The sequence below is a fragment of the Drosophila subpulchrella genome, chromosome 2R, assembly GCF_014743375.2.
Source record: "Drosophila subpulchrella strain 33 F10 #4 breed RU33 chromosome 2R, RU_Dsub_v1.1 Primary Assembly, whole genome shotgun sequence".
NCBI lineage: Eukaryota > Metazoa > Arthropoda > Insecta > Diptera > Drosophilidae > Drosophila > Drosophila subpulchrella.
This window is the reverse complement of record NC_050611.1, coordinates 1,569,052-1,587,377: the sequence shown is the minus strand read 5'-3', so window position 1 is coordinate 1,587,377 and position 18,326 is coordinate 1,569,052. Positions and strand designations below refer to the sequence as shown.

The following is an 18,326-nucleotide window of genomic DNA, read 5'->3' as shown; positions in this document are numbered from 1 at the left end:
TTTTTAATTGCGGTCAATTTTTATATTAATTGGACACCAGTTACACAAAGAAAAAGTTATTTATTTATGTTCTTATCGTGCTTATGGCTCTCCTTTTCTTTTTCGGAGAGCATATTCGATGCTATCTCGTTCTTACCCAGAGTCATTTTAGACGCTATATCGCTCCTTACCCTTTTTTTTCAAAAACAGGAAATTCAAGAATAAGTAAATCTTAAAATGATGTAGAATATAAGTCTAAAGGCACCCATTATAGATACCAGAGTTAACTAATCTTATCAAAGATATATCTTCCGGCTTTAATCACATTGGCTTTGACATTGCCACAATGATTCTTGCTCCTTTATATCATTAGTTATTATAGTAATGGGCAATGGGATCAGCCATTCCTCTGTGCTTCTTAGATCTTTGCCAATGTGCTCGACGGACAGGGGGTCCTTTGGCTGGCGTGTCAGATCTTCACAGCCCCAGTTAACATTTAGAATCCCACCTTTTCGGCCGACGCCTCTCTAAATTCGGAAATCGGGGAAAGCAAGGAAATCAAGGCACCATGATCACCTCGAAGATGCGCCTGCACCGAGCACAGATCCCGAGGATCCTGGTCATGGGTCGCTGCTACAACTGGGGCAACTATGATGCCAGCTCCGGCGAGTGCTGCAAGATGCGCGACAAGGATACCACCGCCTGCAAGCATGGCAAATGGTTCTGCCCGATCGAGTACGAGGCCAACAAGTGCTACGAGAAACCCTCCTTTGGGGAGAGTCTGTATCCCAAGTACCTCCAGGAGATCTATCAGCGGGGCAAGCCCGACACTCCGGCGGACTGCTACAAGAAGCTGATCCGCCACGACATCGATCACTACAAGCCGTCGGACAAGTACCGCCGATACCAACGCACCTGGCCCGAGTGCCCACTCCTCTGGCTGCGGCCCAAGGACACCTGCTGTCCCGATCCGGAGATATATCCGCCCATGAAGCGCCGCATCCGTCCGCCGCTGGAGCCGCCGCTCTCGGCCATCGACAAGCACCTCTTCCAGATGAGCATCTTCTGCAAGTCGGTCAGGCCCCCCGGTTGCAAGGCGGGCCGCCGACCACCCAAATGCATCAGAGAACGCAGAGTCACCGACTGCTGCAAGAAGACGGCTCCAATGCCCAGCTTTTCGGAGGCCTGTCGCCACCTAATACCGCGATTCTGCCGCTCCGAGTGCGCCTGTCTGGGGGCGACTTCGTGCGACATGTGGAACGCGTACCGTCGGTGGAACAAGTCGGGCAGGCCCTGCACCAAGCCCTTTATCGGCTACTCTCCCTATAGATCCCGGCTGCGCTTCCCTTTCTGAGGGGATACAGCTTCATTCCTGATTCCAAGGTAGATTCATTTTTCAAGATGACCAAGTTTTCCCAGCCTTCCTACTCACTACTTCCTACCTTTCACTACTGAAATGAACTGGGCTTGAACGGAAAAAATTAGGAGGCTCAATCGAAATTCCCGCAACATTTTGAGGATGCAGTCGGCACTCCGCATCATCCGCAGGCAGGGTCTCAGGAGCTTTGCCTGCAAGGCGCCCAACTTTCCGGACCCGCCCTGCCAACCGGTGGACCCCATGTGCCATCATGTTCCGAGCAACCGATGTGTGGGCGCCAAGGAAGTGCTGGCTCGCGAATTGCCTCGAGAGAAGTTCTTGGATCAGTACGAGGAGGTGGAGGGCAGGTGTTGTGTCCTGCGATCGGCGGCCAAAGATCCCTGCGTGGCGCTGACGCGCCCCAAGGTGCCCAAGCCATTTAAGGAACCCTTCCGCTCAATGTGGGAGCCGCCGTGCCTGGCGGACGAGCAGCCCTTCTGCAAGGACAAGCTGCCCCGCTTCGATGCGATCCACTACCATCCGTCGAACAAGTGCCGCTGCTACCAGCGCACCTGGGTGGAGTGTCCTCCGGTGAAGCAGCGCCTGAAGAAAGTGTGCTGCCTGGACGGCATAAAGCCGCCGGAGGTTCAGTATCGAGTGAAGGACCCTTGTCCGGAGATTTGCGGCATACCCTACAGGAGCCTGAGGCGCCTTTGCGAAGAAGGCGACTACGAGCGGGATCCTGCCAGCAAGTGCCGCAAGTTCTTTTGGCCCTGCTGCAAACCGGCCAGGTGCGATCCTAACTGTCGCAAGCCTAACAGGTTCTCCATTTGCACCAAGTTGCGCGCTCCGTATCCCTCGTTTTCGGAGGTGAGAAGATGGACCAGACCGCGCCGGAAAATCGAGTGCCAATGCCTGAACACTGTCCCCCAATGCGTAGCTGTTCGGGAGAAAATGAGGATGGACAGGTTACACCTCAAGCCCAGTTGCTACAGACCTAGTACTAGCCAAGAATTTGAAGAGCTCATATAGGAATTCTGCCTTCTAGAACGAAGCAATGGACGCAAGATGACCACCACTTGCTGCCATTGCCTTGCTCCAGAAGACGTAATACCTTTAATTCAAAACATAGAAAACCAAAGGAAAACTATCAGTCAATAAAAAGTAACATTTGTGTCCACGTGGCGTAAATTAAAGTGTAAAAAGAACCAGCATTTATAATAAAAAATTCTAAATTGGCAAAACAATTCTCTTTGGTATAAATAAGTACAAGCGAAAGTGAATAAAAAGTCGAGCAATAGAAACCATACTTGTTTAATGCGGCATTTGCGACTGGGATTGAGATATATAAAATAAATAAAACAAAATTTAAATATATTTTCTGAGCCCATTTCCGACACCCAGGGTGCCTTGCTTGGCGAGTCATCCATATAACGAATCGTTCCTTTCGGTGTATCCCATTTTTAATCAAGCAACAGGCTTCCAAATCGAACGTTTCCATTTAGACACTCCCGAACAGAACTCACACGCAGACCGAAAGCACTCAGGGTTATTTAGCAGCTGAAGGAGCCCGAAGAACTGGAGAGGATCTAGAATGACTACCTCCGTTTTGGCCACGATGTGCGCCGAGCGCCTAACCAAGCTTCTAGTCCGCTACTCCCGAGCCCAGCCCGTGGTGCGAAATCAGTCGCAGTGCGTCGACAAGGTGCTGAGTCCTCTGCCGAGGAGCGGAGCCACCATGGCCTATCTAAGATCAGGTCCTTCCCAGGATCCTCCCCAAGCCAAGCCAACCAACAAGTGGCAGCCGATGGGCACCATCACGAGCCTCGGCCAAAGGTTCCAGCGGGAGGCCATGGATGAGCTGTGTGCCAAGGCCAAGGACCGCCTGCTGCCAAAGTCCGAACCGCGACGTCTGAGCTTCCCGAGGAACCAAGCCATCTTCCCCAACAAGTCGAACGGATTGGAGGACTGGAAGCAACTGGGAGCCGGACGGTACTCGGCTCCGTTTGCCAGCATTTTCCAGGGCCAGAGTTGTGCGAATATGCCGAGAAAATCCTTCACCCAACATCCACTTGCCTTCGATCGCCAAAAGCTGTATCGGGACTGCTATTAACCGAACACAAAGGGATGGTCTTCGATCTTTCTTCCAATCGCATCCACAGCTCAGCCATAATACTTAGCTGTATAGTGTTGTGACTGAGTTGCGGCTGAGACAGGCATCGAGTCTCCAAGATTGTCCCTAATTCGACGTATTAAAGATGTATAGTGTTCAGAAACGTTTGTCTTTTCATCTAGGTTCTTTGAGAAATCGATGGAGGGTGTTTTATTGGGATTTCAATTAGATACTGGGACCAACTGAAAGTCTTTTATAAACCCCTATATAAGAAACCCCCTACTTAACTCTCAACCTCACACCCTAGCATACGTTTTGGCAGACACTTCCTCTTAGAGAAGGAACTCAAATTTAAGTTCAGTAGCCATGCTCAGAGAATTGGCCAAGAAAATTGTGCTGATGCCCGGCATTTTGGCGCTCGAGGCTTCAAGTCGGATTGTTCACCTTAGCGCCTTGTTGGCGAAGGAGTGTCAACAACAGAAATCATGCCCCGAGAGCTTGGTGCCCCACTGCAGGGTGGTGAAGAGGCGACCCTGCAGCCCCACAGACCCGCCAGTTCGACCTTGCAGCGAGGAGGACTGTTTGCATCCTCGCTATCCGTGTTGCGTGAACACTAGGATTGCGGAGAATCCCTGCAGAAAGCCGAGGGAGAAAGGCCGCCAGCCCTTCGCCTCCATGTGGGAGAGCTACAAGGACAAGGAGCTCGAGCGCCCGGAGACCATGTGGCACTATCCCAAGGAGTGCTGTCCGAAGTGCGAGGACGTGCGCTTCGACGTTCTGTACTACAAGCCGTCGGACAAGTGCCGGGACTACCAGCGCACCTGGTGGGAGTGCTGTCCCAGGATGATACCCAGGCGGGTGTGCTGCTGGTGCGACGCCATTCCTCCCCAGGTCCTGCGCCGGGAGCTGCCCATCTGCCCACGATCCGCCTGCCTCGCGGAGCACGAGGAGAAGCGCTACAAGTGCCTGAACAAAAAGTCCAAGGGCTGCATGCGGGTTCGCATGCCCTGCTGCCGAACCGCCCGCATACCGCCAGACTGTAGAGGTGGCCCCGTTCCCAGCGACTGCGAGAAGATCAAGTGCCCGTTCCCCAGCTACTCCGAGTGCGTCCAGGAGGACCCGGCCAACATCCCAGCACGTCCGCCCGAGTGTGTATGTCTGACAAATGCGTCCGTTTGCGATCAGATTCGACGGGCCAACCACTTGGCCAAGCGCAACTTAAGCATCTACCCCAGCTGTTCCCGCTGTTCATGAGTGCTATCTCCACTGTGATCTTTGCTGGGATCTCTGAAACAGCTTATGTATCAGAAACCCCAACAGAGCACTCAGTCATTTGGGGCAACCCCTTCAGCAGAAACCATATCTTTAGCAGTATGGTTTCTGTTGATGGGTTTTCCTAAACCATCTCAATCTCAGCAATCTGAAATTTGGCCAGCAAAGTTGTCAGACCGAATACGTTGTTGATATCTCACATCTTGAACACTCCCCTTTCGGAACACTCACTTCTAGGACTCGTTCAAAATTTAAACATGTCTCGCCTGTCGGTACTCAGCGGTTTAAGGCGTAGTATCCTCCGCTCCGCCAAGAATCCAAGATACATCCTGCGTTGTCTGTCCGACAATTCAGATACGACCTCTACAACAAATTCCTCGGACGAGACCCAAAGTAATCTGAAGAAATTCGAGAGGGCGGAGCAAGTGGAACACACAAGTCACTTGTTTGTATTGCCGAATGTGAAGGACAATAACATCCATTATGAAGAACGTAAGCAGGACACCGATGATGATATCACTGCCACTTGGGGTTGGAAAAACAACGAACTGGACGTGGAGCAGTTGGCGGGAATGCCCGGGCCCTCAGAGGTGGAGGATCCGTATATGAAGATTGAGGAGGAAACCGAGGACGACCATTGCGGAATTCAAGAGGAACTGCAGTTCGAAGAAATGCGCTCCCGGCGGGAAAAGCTGACTAAGGATCTGGACTCTCAAGAACCCTTTGCCAGCTTTGAACGAAACTCTCTTACTTCCGTGCGGAAAAATGTGGACTTTATGATGCAGGAACTTAGTCAGATTTCCCTGCTCTTAAATACGCTCTACCCAGAGGAATCCACTTTGGTAAGCAATGCTATGGGTAAAGCAGATAATACCATGGGTAAAATCTATTCGGGACCCGAAATGGCTTCTTGGGCATTCAACCAAAATATGGAGAAGAACCTGGATCATGAGGAGGAATCAAATCAGGGGTCTGAGTTACCCAGTGCAGTGTCTGAACCCTCTGTTTCGGATGTTGAAGGGAACTTGAATCTTGAGGAGGAATCGAATCAGTCCTTAATCTCCGAGTTGAACAGTTCGATGTCCGATCAATCTGGATTGGAAGAAGTACAGAGTTACATAGCTAATGAGACTGATGACATCGATGAGTTGGAACCCGTAACCGCTGAGCTGCCACAAGAAACTGCGGAAATTGAGCAGATAGTGTCCGCTGGCGATAGCCAAGAATCCAGCCCCTCGAAAACTATTGAGATTAATCCCAAGACAGATGACAAACAGGACATGCAGCCCAAGGAACATATACACATCTACAGACCCTTTAAGACCATCGAAGTTCCGGTCAATCAGCCCACTAAAAATCTGAGCTTGGAGTCAAATGAAGAGCAGCCTTCTAGCCAGGAAAACCTATCGATCACCGACCATTTGGACAACACGGGCTATACGGTTTCAGCCCAGCTTACGGAACCCGAGTCCCGTCTGCTGATGCGCATGGCTCTGAAGCAGGCTTTGAACGATCTGGAGTCCGGCAAAAGCAAGTACAAAGCCACCATTCTGGAGGCAGATACTGAGTGAAATAACAACCACCAAGAAACAAATATAAATGCATATATAAAAGCTAAACTTTATTTCTTGTCCTTCGGGTCTTTCTTTCCCTTCTTTTTCTTGTTCTTCTGTTTCTTGAGCTTTTCCTTAGCCTTCTTGGCCTTCCTGATGGCACTGGGACAGACGTGGCTTTGGCCGTGGATCTGGACCCACTGACGACCCCGCTCCGCATCACAGAGGCTGAGGGGGAATCGGCACTCGCACTCCCGCGGTCGATGGGGTTTCTTGGCCAACGGGGGCTGCTTGCACTCCGACCAGCAGGGCATCGGGGCACACAGCTTGCGGCAGCAGGAGGGCGTCTTGGCCCCGTGGCACCTGGGCGGACGACGGCCCGGAACACAACGCGCCAGAGGAGCAAAATGGGGACAGGGTCCTGTGGCGGCCGGGCTCGTCGCCGTCCTTTCGCGCCTCTTGGCCACCCGGCGGGCGGGTTCCAGGGCCTCCAGCTTGTCGTAGGCACAGACCTTCTTCTTGCGGATCATGTACTTGGGGCACTCCACCCAGTGGCGCTGGTAGGGACCGTCCTTGCAGGAGGGGCGGTAGTATATCTCGTCGAACGAGGGCAGCGGCTTGGTGCAGTTGGGATCGCAGCACAGATCGTTGGGTCGCGAGACCACAAAGGGATACGGTGGGGGCAGGTTCTTCGGCGGTTCCCACATGGACTTGAACCTATCCGATTCGGCGCAGAAGGCGGCCGGAATGCAGTGCGTCCGGATCTTGCATTCCTTCTTGCCGGAAGGAGCCGGCGGAGTCGATGGAGGTGCAGGAGGTGTTGGAGGCGTCGGAGGCTTTGTTGGATTTGGGGGCTTACCACAGGAGCTGCTCTGTCGCAAGCTTAAGCCCCTCAACAGGGTGGGCCAAAACATTTGCCAAAACAAGTTGCACTAAAATCTGAATTTTGATTATTTTCTGGGAGCGGAAGTGTTACGATTTCTTGAAGTTAAAATATTTGCTTGCCCAGCCGAAACATGGCTCGAAGCCTGCTGGGGAAAAACTGGTGAAAATCGGAAGAGGGTCCTGTCGCACACATTCACTTCTCCTGCAACTCAACTTCAGCGCAGCGGCGACAGGCAACACAAAATTGCAAACAGCGGACTGCGCATGTTTAAATTTAATTGAACATTTAGCCAAATTAAAATGCATTTTATTACGCAGCCGCCGTTTCTGGCCTGGAAATGCAAAACAACGCGCGCCCAATCAGCCAGGCCAAGTCAAGTAAGCCAGCAGAGTTGGCCAAACCCGCAAATAGATGGAGGAAAAGGCAAGGGCACACTGTGGAAAATCGCATTTATAATTTGACAAATTACATTTCATGTAAAAAACCTTTTTTAGATTTAATCCCTGAACAAAATAGAAGATATCGCGATTAATAAGTATAGTATTTCTAACTAGCAATATAATTATATCTTTCATAACACAATTTTAATCAATTTTTCTTTAAATATATGGGACAAATTTAAATTTTATTACTTGATTTTTTATTAAAGAAGTTTTAGTTATCCAAGTCATTTTAAGAGGCTTTTCATATTATACAATTCCGAAGATACTTGAGTTAACGATGATAAATAATACAAATGGAAATTAGATATCAACACAGGTTTTAATTTCTTTTTCCCTTACTCGTCCTTTTTGAATTCTCTACAAATTTATTTAAGATCTTCCGAATTGGAAATATGTAAATTTCTTCAAGTGCAAAGTCGGAGGAAAAGCCAAAAGTTAAAGACGCTGACTGGGCCTAGGCACGCAACGGTTATTCAGTTTTGTCGGTTTAAGTCGTTGGCAGTGCCTATGCGAAATTTGGCACAGATTCGCGGGCAGATTCGAAGCTATTCGATTCGGTTCGGTTTGAGGCGGAACTGCGAGGACAGACCGCGCTGCAAACTGGTTGGAGACAGGCTGGAGGCCCCGGCCTGGCCAACATGCGTTCTGCAATTGTTTAATAGCCTAATTAAATGTGCGAGGGAACAGGTTGGCCAGTTCCAGTCCGGGAAAGTCGGAAAAGTCGGGCATATGCAAAGCAAGAGAAGCGGAGCGACTGTCATGTATCCCGAGTGATGTGATGTGATGTGAAGTGAAGTGATGTGACGGGACAGTGACTGCCATGCGGGTGGTTTGTCGGCTGCTAATGCCAGTCTCTTTACTTATTTTTTGCTCCTTGTTCTGGCTTGCAATTACATTTGGCTGTTAATTGCATTATGCATATTTATGGAAGCGCTCCGGCTGCAGCTCCTCCTCCGGCAATCGAGTTAGGGCGGGAGAAGGATCAGGAGCGGGAGGAGGGGCAGGACGAGGGGCAGGACCAGGAGCAGGAGACGCAGCCGGATCCGGCGACAATGCCGGCTCATTAGCATACATCAGCGCGTTAAGCTCGGAGCGAGTGTCTGACTGAGTTACGAACAGCTTTCCACTGTCTGCAGCTGCCACCATCATCGTCATCATAGCCGTCGTCATCCACTGAGTGGCTTAGTGGGTGTTGCCCTCTAATTTAAATTAAAATATGAAAAATACTCGACGAGAGAAAAGGGTTTGGTTGCGAACAAAAACATCAAGCTGGGAAAACTGAAAAACGTGCAGAAAAATCAAATCTAAAATAGCTGCTGGACATGGCATAATCAAATTGTGTACTCTAAAGGGCGTTGGGAAAATATTATTTGCCCAGAGATTGTCTGTATGTGAGCTGCTGCAACTAATTATATTATTATGATTTCAGATAATTTTTCAGCTTTCTGCATTTGAGAAAATATGATTCGCTTAGTAGTTAATGTTTGTAATTCCGCAAGGAAATAACAAATATATATTTTTAATTTAACGTACCTAACATGTGCTATATGCTTGTTTGTAAAAATATAGTTTTCAGTGCTTAAACAGAAATAAGTTTAAATCTCCCCACGGAGTTTAGTAAAAACATAAATGAGCTTCTATAAAATAATGGTATATATTTTCATCGCTACATAGGTCAATAATCCCATTGCTGAATTATATTTTCGGGATGTCTTTGGTTAATTTCTAATCACCTAGTTCTCTATTCCGCACTTTAAATTCCTGGCCCATATTACTCTCTATTTTCTCGTTCACGCCAGCACCCAAAAGTATTTTCTCTGGAATGTCCAAAGGCAGCTGCTCTCGGTCGGAGTTTTCTTGGCTGGAGAGTGCGTGGGGTTCCCAGTTCTGGCGGAGAAAGCTGAGAGATTTGGGAGCTATGCAGGAGCTATTTGGCTGAATAAAACCTTCATTTCTGCTCGCCTGGTAGACCCAAGTGCCCGAGAAAGAGAACGAGAGGAAGCCTGAGAGGAAGTTGGCGCTACGGAGCACGCGAGCGTAATTCGCACAAATGGCCATAATAAATAAATGTGCCATTAGCCCGCCTGCTAACCCCGACCGAATTTGCACATGCAGAAATATTAGACGGCATTCGTATATCAATACGAAAACTTTCTAATCGCAGTATAATTGCAGGCCAGTAACGAAAAAAATATTTAAACCGAATTAAGAAAGTCAAAGGAAGGGGAAATAAACGCAGCATTAGCCACTAAAATAACACGACATGCGCTAAATTATGCTGTCAATTCCGCAGGTGGATAGCATAAGTCATACAAAGTATACAGCAACTTATGATTGGGAAACGCTGGTAATCAGTTTGTTAACACCCGGCGACAATTAGCGACTGGGCTAAGTGCTTGGCTATATTGGACCATAAGCCAATTGGCCGTCGATATAAATTCGCGGATATTTACGGCATGGCCGCTCGCACGACATTAGCATAATTAAGCTAAGTCGCGTCAGAAACGGGTTTCTGATCCGATCCGCAGATTGATACTTCTTCTGCCCATTTGGCGGCTATCAGAGATGATCGAGCAGCGAAATGCCAATTAGGCCGACCCTAGTCCCGCCCGATTTGTGGGAAACAGGATCGGGTCGATGATGAGTGAGTGTGGTGTGCTCGGAACGAGGAGGGTATCGTTTAATTGAAATAATTACACATTAAGTGCATTAATTATTTTCACTTGCATGCAAACAGCGAGGACGCCTGCAAGTCGCCACTGACTCGTGGCCTGCGCCTTTTGCCTTTCGCGTAATTATTAATTTAAGCCATTCGACGACTCCGCTGGGTATCGTAGGCCATTACGGCTATGAGCCATGAGCCATGAGCTACGAGCTGCAGCGGCCACCTCGGCACGACATCCACTTGCAACTCGTTTTGTAGCCGCCGTTAGCTTAGGTCACAATTACGAACGCAAAATCATAATTAAAAATGTATTTAGCCGGACTTTGAAATATGTTTTGGCCGCCCCCGAAGGCAGAAGTCAGGTCGCGAGTAGTCCGGCAGGAGTCGGTAATTAGCCAGAATACGGCGGGTAATGTGGCGGGTGTGTAATCGATGGCCCAAAGGGATGGGTTGCAAGTCGTTAGAAAGAAATCTCGCGAGCTAGTTAGAAAAATAGTATACAAATTGATAAATATTTGCATTCGGTGTATATTGAGTTAGTTAAACAGGCTACTTTAGTGCTTATTATCCTAGAATGACCTAAAATATATTTAGCACACTAATAGTTATAACAAAAATTTAAAACTTTGATAAATAAATCAATTAAAAAATGGGTAACATTAATTTGACCAACAAACTATCTTAATATAAATATTTTTTCCAATTAAATCATGAAAGGCAATATGTTGTGTATCTAATTAAAATAATTAGTAAAAATATTACCTTAGGCATTTAAAGTTCATTGATTAAAAAGAAGGAAGAAGTTGTAAATAAACTATAGGTATTTATTGAAGAAGAATTAAAGTTTTTTAAAGTTACTTAAACGAGTAGATTACAATGCCGTGGCGGTGTGTGTGATCGGTTCTGCAGCCTGAAACCCCTTTCACCTGACAAATAAGGTCAATAACCAATCACCAAAATATTCCCTCAATTTACTGTCATCAGTCTCCTGGTTGCCGTTGCCTTCTAAACTAATTAAAACATACAATACCCAAATTAATTACTAAAACAGGTTAAGTTGGGCGCATAATAGCCATCTATCCAGCAACTGCTGTTGCTCCTGTGGATGTTGCTCCTGCGGATGTTGCTCCTGCCGATGTTGCTCCTGCACCTGTCGTTGTTCTTGGCGCTTGAATAATTATTGCAGTCAACTACTGTTCGGTTCGGGTATCAGCCCTTTGCTTCGGAGGGCGCCGACTCCCAGCACGTCAATTGTTTCATTAGTTTCCCTCAGACGAGCTTGTTTGGCGGACAACCCGGCGTATGTGTAATATAGCCCGGAATGTGTGCATCCGCGGGGTGCGGGTGCGGGGTATGCAAATAAAGTGCTGAATATATTTACTAATAACTATTTTACCTTAGCGACATGTGTCGCGCTCGCCAACAGAACCACATTTCCGCTGTTGTCCTTTCGGGCCGAAAGTTTTGCGTCAATGTTTTTGGCTTGTGCTCTTAGGGGCGAGGGGTGAGGGGCGTTGGCCACGCCCCCTGCTTTTTTCCCACTGTGTCGCATATGTCAGCTGCGGCACTCATAATTTATTGAAGCACATAAATTTCACTTAATTGGCACTGCCAATAATAAAGCAACAACAAAGAAGACTAACGATGACACCAACAAAGTTTTGAAAAGTCCTTTTCGCCATCTCCTTGTTTTCGTTTTTTGCACATGCATATTAGTTGCAATTTGTGTGGGACTAATTACTCGGTGAAGTCAGTGGTTTATTAAATGGAATGTTTTGCCTTAAATGGGCAAGAGTGCCCAAGTTTCACGTTTTCCTTCAGAGTTCAGTACTACCCACCCACCAGGCGCACTCATTAAACAAACAAAATCGGCCACAAAACTTGTTCCTGCCATTGTTATTTCTATTTTTATTATCTATGCCACACCCAATGCATAGAGTGGAAAATTATGAATTTTTCTTGGAAATTTTCTATGCCATCTGCGGAGTGGATCTCGGCCGCCCTCCTCCTCCTCCGCCACCCTCCTCCCCAGCCCGAGCTCATAATAAACGAATTAGCGCCTTTGGCTAAATGGAAGTAGAATGCAATTTCATTGCAATTATCAAGTGGAGGAGACTGGCTCCTACTTCCACTCCCGTCCTCCTTTGCATGGCTGGGCTAAATAAACAACCCGGTAAGAGTTCGAGTTCGACTCCGACTGGGTCTGGGCCTGGGCTCTGGACCTGGTCGCCGACTTGGATTGCACTTGGACTTGGCCCCACAATGAGCACATAAAAAAATTAATGCTCTCCCGCTCGGCGAAACCATAAAGGTATGTCTGCTCATGGCCAATTTCTTTCGGGGCCAAAACGCAATGCTAACAAATAGAAAAATTATCGAAATTGTGGCATCTTTTTTATGTTTTCGGTTTTCAGCCTGTCTTGTGGGTTTTTCCTACAGCCAGAGCGAATGTGCATTTAATTTGTGACGCATTCAGAGAAATGCACGGAAAAATAACTGGGGGAATGAACGAACCTTTCAAATTTAATCTAAAGGTGAAACATTTATTAAGTAATCATAGATTTAACTACTGGGACTTGTGAAAAAATAATAAATGTATACATAAAAACAATTAAACAATATATACAGGCCTTATTCCGATTTTAAAATAAAATTCTTAAACACAATTTTTAAAAATGTTGATAAAAATATAGTCGGCTTATCAATATTTTCAAAATCGTAAACAATAAAACAATAGCAATACAAAATGTGCAGGACTGTTTCAGTTTTCTAAACAAATCACTCGAATTTCATTTTCAGTTCATTTTCATTGTCGGTTTGAAAATATATGTCTCTTTTAAAATAATTTTATTAATTATCTTGTTACAACAATGGTTTTGAAATTTTTCAAAAATGCATAAGAAAGGATTCTTATGAAAGTATAAAGGGAGATCAGAAGGGGCTCGTTACATTCATTTATTTTTAAAAAGATTTCTTCAGCATCTTCAGTATGAAACGCTTAACGCACATAATGGAATTAAATTGTATATTTTTATTAGCCTTAAACAGTTTTAGAAAGGTCCTAAAAGGGCTGCGAAAAATAAATATATATTATGTAAATGGCCTTTAGTTTTCTGCCAGTGCAGCCTGAATTGTCCCGCTGATGCATAAAACATCAACAATGCGATGCGAAGCGATCCGGCCAATCCGAGAGCCAAAAACCGAGACACGCTCCTCTCTCGGTGGCCTAGCCAACGTTTTGAGCATTTTGGCCGCAAAAGAAGCGCAAAATAAATGCCAAAACCAACAGCAACCATAACAATAACACAAGCAACAAATATTATGCCTTTTGGCAACGTTTTTCATACTCTGGACTGGAGTAAAGACTTCCAGCAGGCAAGTCGCAGCCACGAACTCCGAGTCCGAGTCGAAGTTGTACTCTTACAAACATGGTCATAATCACGCGTTAAATTAATGAGTTTAAATGCTATTTTTGGCTTTAACTATTGCACACACACACAGGTTTAATTGAAGCCAACTTGTGGCAGAGTGGAGTGTCTCAGTTTCGAGTTCGGATTCGGGTTCGATCCGGCGGCTGTGGCTGCAACTTCGTCCCGGTCGCGGTCCCCCCGCAAATTATGAGAGACTCACAGCCAAGTTCAGGCTCAGGCTCAGGCTGAGTCTCAGCTTTGGGCCAACCGGCTCCGACAACGGCGGCTATATTAAATTTATTTTAATGCCAAACTCCTTCGGTTTCAGCCTCAGTTTCAGACCGATCTGCAGCTCTCCGCTCACATGGCCAGTGGGCATGGCTTTTATATTTTCTCCCATGGAGGCCAGTTGGCCCAAATCGCGTTTCGCTAATTATTAACCCTGCCTGGGTGCCCGATCCCTTTTCCCAGCTGCCATCCAGCTGGCTCCCATCGATTGCCAAGTGCAGATGTGGGGTCAACCGAGATTTGGAACAATTTTCGGAGCATCTGGCATATGACTAAGGAAAGGTCAAGAGATCGGAAAATGGGAATCTAGGGTGGGCTAGAGGGTACTGATGATGATTCATATGTTAACGGAGTTCCCAGTTGCAAATATGTACACATGAATCAGCCAGAGATTTATGGCCAAGAAGATCAATGTATTTTCTAGGTCATCAGACAAGCAATAGATATAAAGATCAGTAGATAAGTGGCTTTATAACACTTGCTTTAATTTTCACAAACCCACTGGTCCTAATAAAAATTAATAAAATTGTTGTATATATTAAATTCAGCGACTTAGTCGAATTTAAAGCCTGTTAGCCATATAGCCATTACCGAACTAAATTGATTAAGGCTTGGCTTTTAAGCACCCGAATGCAATTTAATAAACTTAAGACTTCCATGTTTATATTTCCCCAGTACCAATCAAGTCCATTATCACGCAATAGAAATTACCTTATTATTTATGATATTGAAAACCACGACAGCGACAACCGTAACCCGTTCATGTGGTTGTCCGCACAGCGTCAGCCACATTGTTAATAATTTTTTAATACCACCATAATTAAGACGAAGGCAATTTGCCATTTGCAGTTTGTTTTTTTCAGTCGGTTTTTGCGTAAATGTAATGAAATTAAGGCAAGGAGCCAGGGTAGTTAGAGCCGGACAACGTCAAAATCAACTTGCCAGATACTTATTACAGTGGCCCGAAGTCGCTTGATGATTATTGGCATTACGTAGACGTGCATAAGTTGAACTTACTGGCAATATAATTAATTTATACTTAAACTCTCTGACAATTTCAATGTTGCATGCAGCTGGCGCAGAGACGAAAGCCGCAAACAACCAGCTCGACACACAAATTGCCTGGTAATTTATTTGCAATTAATTTTGAATTAATTTCAACGAAAGACGAACGAACAAAAATTTGGGTTGTTGTCTTGGCCGAAGAATTCGGGAGTGCAGTGGTAGGGAACTGAGTGGGGAACTTTATGGGGCACCTTAAATGAGGGGTATAATGTGTGAAAAGTTGTTTATGCCTCGAATCTAAAACCGAGCCGCTTAAGAGACAAGACACGGCCATTTATCAATGCATCCACCATTTAAATTACCACCTCCCCGTCCCAGCCCCTTTTGGTGCCGACAATGGGCCATCATCTTTGGCTCATTTGCAGTCAATTTAGCGCTCACGTGGTTAGTCATAAAAATTTTTGCACAGAACATTCATTTAATAAGCAATTATTGCCTGCTTCTCTTTAATATTTTGTTCCCTGCCCTTTTTGCTGTGTTGCATTTACGCGTCAAGACTTTCAACTAATTACAAACGATTTACATGCAACACAGCTGGGCGTACGATAACCAGGGCCAAGAACATTGGAGCAAGAACCAGGCCAGGTTTTCGCCATCCAGCGCACTGAATATCCAGCCCCAGCCCCGGATAATCCCGCTCGGGTATTTGCAACATTTAAAGCAGAATGCAGAAACCGGTTGGCCGGCAATCATCATCATCGTCATTATCATCGCGATGACACTGCGGCCAGAGGAGGGGAAAACACCCACGAGAGTGAGCAGGCACAGGCACAGGCACAGGCAAATCAAAATCAGAATCAAATCCGCTTGGCACGCACGTACATGTGTAACATACTCTTAGAACCGCGGTTCATTGCGCATGCGCGACATGCTCTTCTGGGCCAGAAGGAGTGCAACTTGTGATCAGCTTATAATTAGCAGAGCCGCACTAGAGCCACATCCGTGCTCGACTTTCACCAGCTGGCCACCAAAGGCCAAAGGCTTGGCCCGCGGATGGCGGACGGCGGATGGCGGACGTCGGATGGAGGACGGCGGCTCATTAGACGCCCATGAGTCACCCAGCGGGTTGGCTAGCCGGCTTTCAAGAGCTGCCGCCTTGGCCCAAAAACAAAATGGAAAAACTGGGTACAGCTGCGTAGTCAATGGGTCCGCTCAGATCGGGCCACGTAATTAGCTGTAATATATCTTCGAACAAGTCAAGTCCAGTTCGGTTAGAGTATTTTTTGGGATGTTTTGTTTGAACCTATTTAAAGCTTTACTTATTCAACTGGCTCCTTGGAAATTGAATTTTAGTTTTGTAAATGGAATTAAAGCCCACAAGGCAATGTAATTGTATACGACGGATCCTAAAACATAACAATTTTATACACCTATTTATTAATCAATTATTTCCTGTTAATTTTAATGTTTGTTTTAAAGTTTTAATGCTTAAAGTTAAAAGTTTATGGCATTTTAATAATGTTACTTCAATTTATTTCTTTGGTTTTTTTATTTTTCTCCTCTAGCTGAATATCCTGTTTCCATTCAAACACTCTTTTTATTATTATTTAAATAACTCTTTACTACACCTCCATAAACCTGTCAAAGAAAGTGTGTTAATTCGTTTCATTGATTTCCTTTTAGCACATTAATTTTCAATAGATTGTACTTATAACTCTATTTTTCCTCTGGCCTCTAATTCGATTTTTATTGCACCTGGATTTTCTTGTTTGGCGCTGCCAATAGACAATTTATTTCTCATGTACACACATTTTTCCTCAATCGCCGTTCGAGTGTGTGTGCTGATTATTTCGCGCTTATTATTTGCTGCCTTGCTTTGAGCTTGTGAGCTTTTTTCTTTATTTTTTGCTTAATTTTCAATAAATGTTGCGGCTTTGTTGCCGCTTGTCTCTCCGTCGCAGTCGATTACTCATTTGACTGCATGCACATAAATTTTATGCACTTTTCCATTTTTTCCTTTTTCTATATTTTGATTGCTTTATTTTTTATTAATTGCTTTTTACAGCGTTTTGTTAGGTTTTTTTAGCAGGCGGCGGAGGAGGTAAGTAGTATCTCGGTGGCTCTGAGTGTGCGTGCTGTATCGTGTGAGCTGATTGTGTCATTAGAGTGGATCGCATTCGACGGATACTGAGACTCCGACAGAGACAAAGCGGCCCAAATGCCACAAAATGCGGTCGAAGAGATACTTGAGACCATGGAGCGAATTGATTTGCCATTAGAATTGGGTCAACAATCGGTAAACGTTCGAATTTAATTGGGAATTTTAATGGCTAAATTACAGACACCATATTGGATATGGTAAATTGATATGCCGAGCGTGCTTGGATTGGCTTTTATTGAGGGCGTACATTTTATTATTATATTTAATTCTTTACTTATAAAGTGTGGCCCAAAAACATAGCCAGTTTAGTAAAATTGTTTTAGGTGGCATAATATCATCTTAAATCCTGGTATATCATAGGAACATAAACTGGTAGTCCGCCGCAATACTGTTTATTTTCAGTACGCTTGACACACTTCTTCGGCTTCAAGAACTCCCAGAACTGATCCCTTTATTTTCAAAGCTCATAATTTAGGCAATTTTACGAGCAACGACAACAATCGCCCGGAGTCCAATGGCAGAAAGAATTAGGCAAAATAAACTTGAAAATAGAACTCGCATTGATCAGCAGATCGCTTGTTGTTCTTGGCCGATCTATAGTAAGCTGATTCGCCGCTAAACTATGTGCCACAAGGCAACAAGCAACACAAAAACTCAAGACCCTGAAGAAAAGAAAAACAAAACCGAGCTGCGAACCAACGAGGACATGCGAAATTTTTATTTATTGCTGACAATTGCACAAAAGTTTTTTCCCTTCTGTGATCGGTTTTTTATGGTCATTAAAATTGGGACAAAAATATTTTGACCGCGCTCGAAGTCAACGTTTTTTGTTCTGGCTGTTCATTTTGTTATTTGGCGATTCTAGAGCACGACTGCGATCGAGAGAGACGGGACGGCCTGGGGCCAGAGTTTGAGTTCTGAGCCGCGGATTTGCCCTTGATTGGCCAGGTTGCAACATTCTGCGGCCGCCGGCCGATCGAACTGATTAGGCGGGTCCAAAGCGGCTAATTAATGATCCGTCGCCCGGGCTTTGCATGCTAATTAAATGCGCACAAGAAATCAATTCGGCCATGCAAGGGTGGCACGTGAGTCACGGGGGAGCGGGAACCGCAACTCGGATATATTTATAGATGAAACCAGAGACAAGAGCATGAGCTTCTTGCCGCCAAACGTGGCACGCTCATCTCAGGGGTA

The 18,326-nt window shown here is 45.8% G+C and overlaps 7 protein-coding genes across 12 annotated transcripts in view; 5 read left to right on the top strand and 2 right to left on the bottom strand.

Annotated features, from left to right (window-relative positions):
* LOC119551803 (alpha-protein kinase 1) overlaps positions 1-18,326 on the bottom strand; it is a 75,857-nt gene that overhangs the window by 33,789 nt on the left and 23,742 nt on the right. The window lies entirely within an intron of this gene.
* Positions 389-1,354, top strand: LOC119551810. Its single transcript, XM_037861371.1, has one exon. The coding sequence runs from the start codon at positions 548-550 to the stop codon at positions 1,331-1,333; it is 786 nt and encodes a 261-aa protein (XP_037717299.1). The 5' UTR covers positions 389-547; the 3' UTR covers positions 1,334-1,354.
* LOC119551808 lies at positions 1,221-2,581 on the top strand. The gene is made up of 2 exons (XM_037861369.1): positions 1,221-1,362; positions 1,465-2,581. Exon 2 carries the CDS (start codon positions 1,499-1,501, stop codon positions 2,366-2,368), a length of 870 nt encoding a protein of 289 aa, XP_037717297.1. The 5' UTR covers positions 1,221-1,362; positions 1,465-1,498; the 3' UTR covers positions 2,369-2,581.
* On the top strand, positions 2,760-3,599 carry LOC119551814. The gene has a single exon (XM_037861374.1). It carries the CDS (start codon positions 2,931-2,933, stop codon positions 3,447-3,449), a length of 519 nt encoding a protein of 172 aa, XP_037717302.1. The 5' UTR covers positions 2,760-2,930; the 3' UTR covers positions 3,450-3,599.
* On the top strand, positions 3,749-4,736 carry LOC119551807. The gene has a single exon (XM_037861368.1). The coding sequence runs from the start codon at positions 3,816-3,818 to the stop codon at positions 4,701-4,703; it is 888 nt and encodes a 295-aa protein (XP_037717296.1). The 5' UTR covers positions 3,749-3,815; the 3' UTR covers positions 4,704-4,736.
* Positions 4,903-6,345, top strand: LOC119551805. The gene has a single exon (XM_037861365.1). The coding sequence runs from the start codon at positions 4,979-4,981 to the stop codon at positions 6,290-6,292; it is 1,314 nt and encodes a 437-aa protein (XP_037717293.1). The 5' UTR covers positions 4,903-4,978; the 3' UTR covers positions 6,293-6,345.
* On the bottom strand, positions 6,322-7,297 carry LOC119551809. Its single transcript, XM_037861370.1, has one exon. The coding sequence runs from the start codon at positions 7,186-7,188 to the stop codon at positions 6,343-6,345; it is 846 nt and encodes a 281-aa protein (XP_037717298.1). The 5' UTR covers positions 7,189-7,297; the 3' UTR covers positions 6,322-6,342.

Coding starts and splice junctions, on each gene's coding strand:
- LOC119551810 (XM_037861371.1), top strand. CDS start 548: ATGATCACCTCGAAGATGCGCCTGCACCGAGCACAGATCCCGAGGATC.
- LOC119551808 (XM_037861369.1), top strand. CDS start 1,499: ATGCAGTCGGCACTCCGCATCATCCGCAGGCAGGGTCTCAGGAGCTTT.
- LOC119551814 (XM_037861374.1), top strand. CDS start 2,931: ATGACTACCTCCGTTTTGGCCACGATGTGCGCCGAGCGCCTAACCAAG.
- LOC119551807 (XM_037861368.1), top strand. CDS start 3,816: ATGCTCAGAGAATTGGCCAAGAAAATTGTGCTGATGCCCGGCATTTTG.
- LOC119551805 (XM_037861365.1), top strand. CDS start 4,979: ATGTCTCGCCTGTCGGTACTCAGCGGTTTAAGGCGTAGTATCCTCCGC.
- LOC119551809 (XM_037861370.1), bottom strand. CDS start 7,188: ATGTTTTGGCCCACCCTGTTGAGGGGCTTAAGCTTGCGACAGAGCAGC.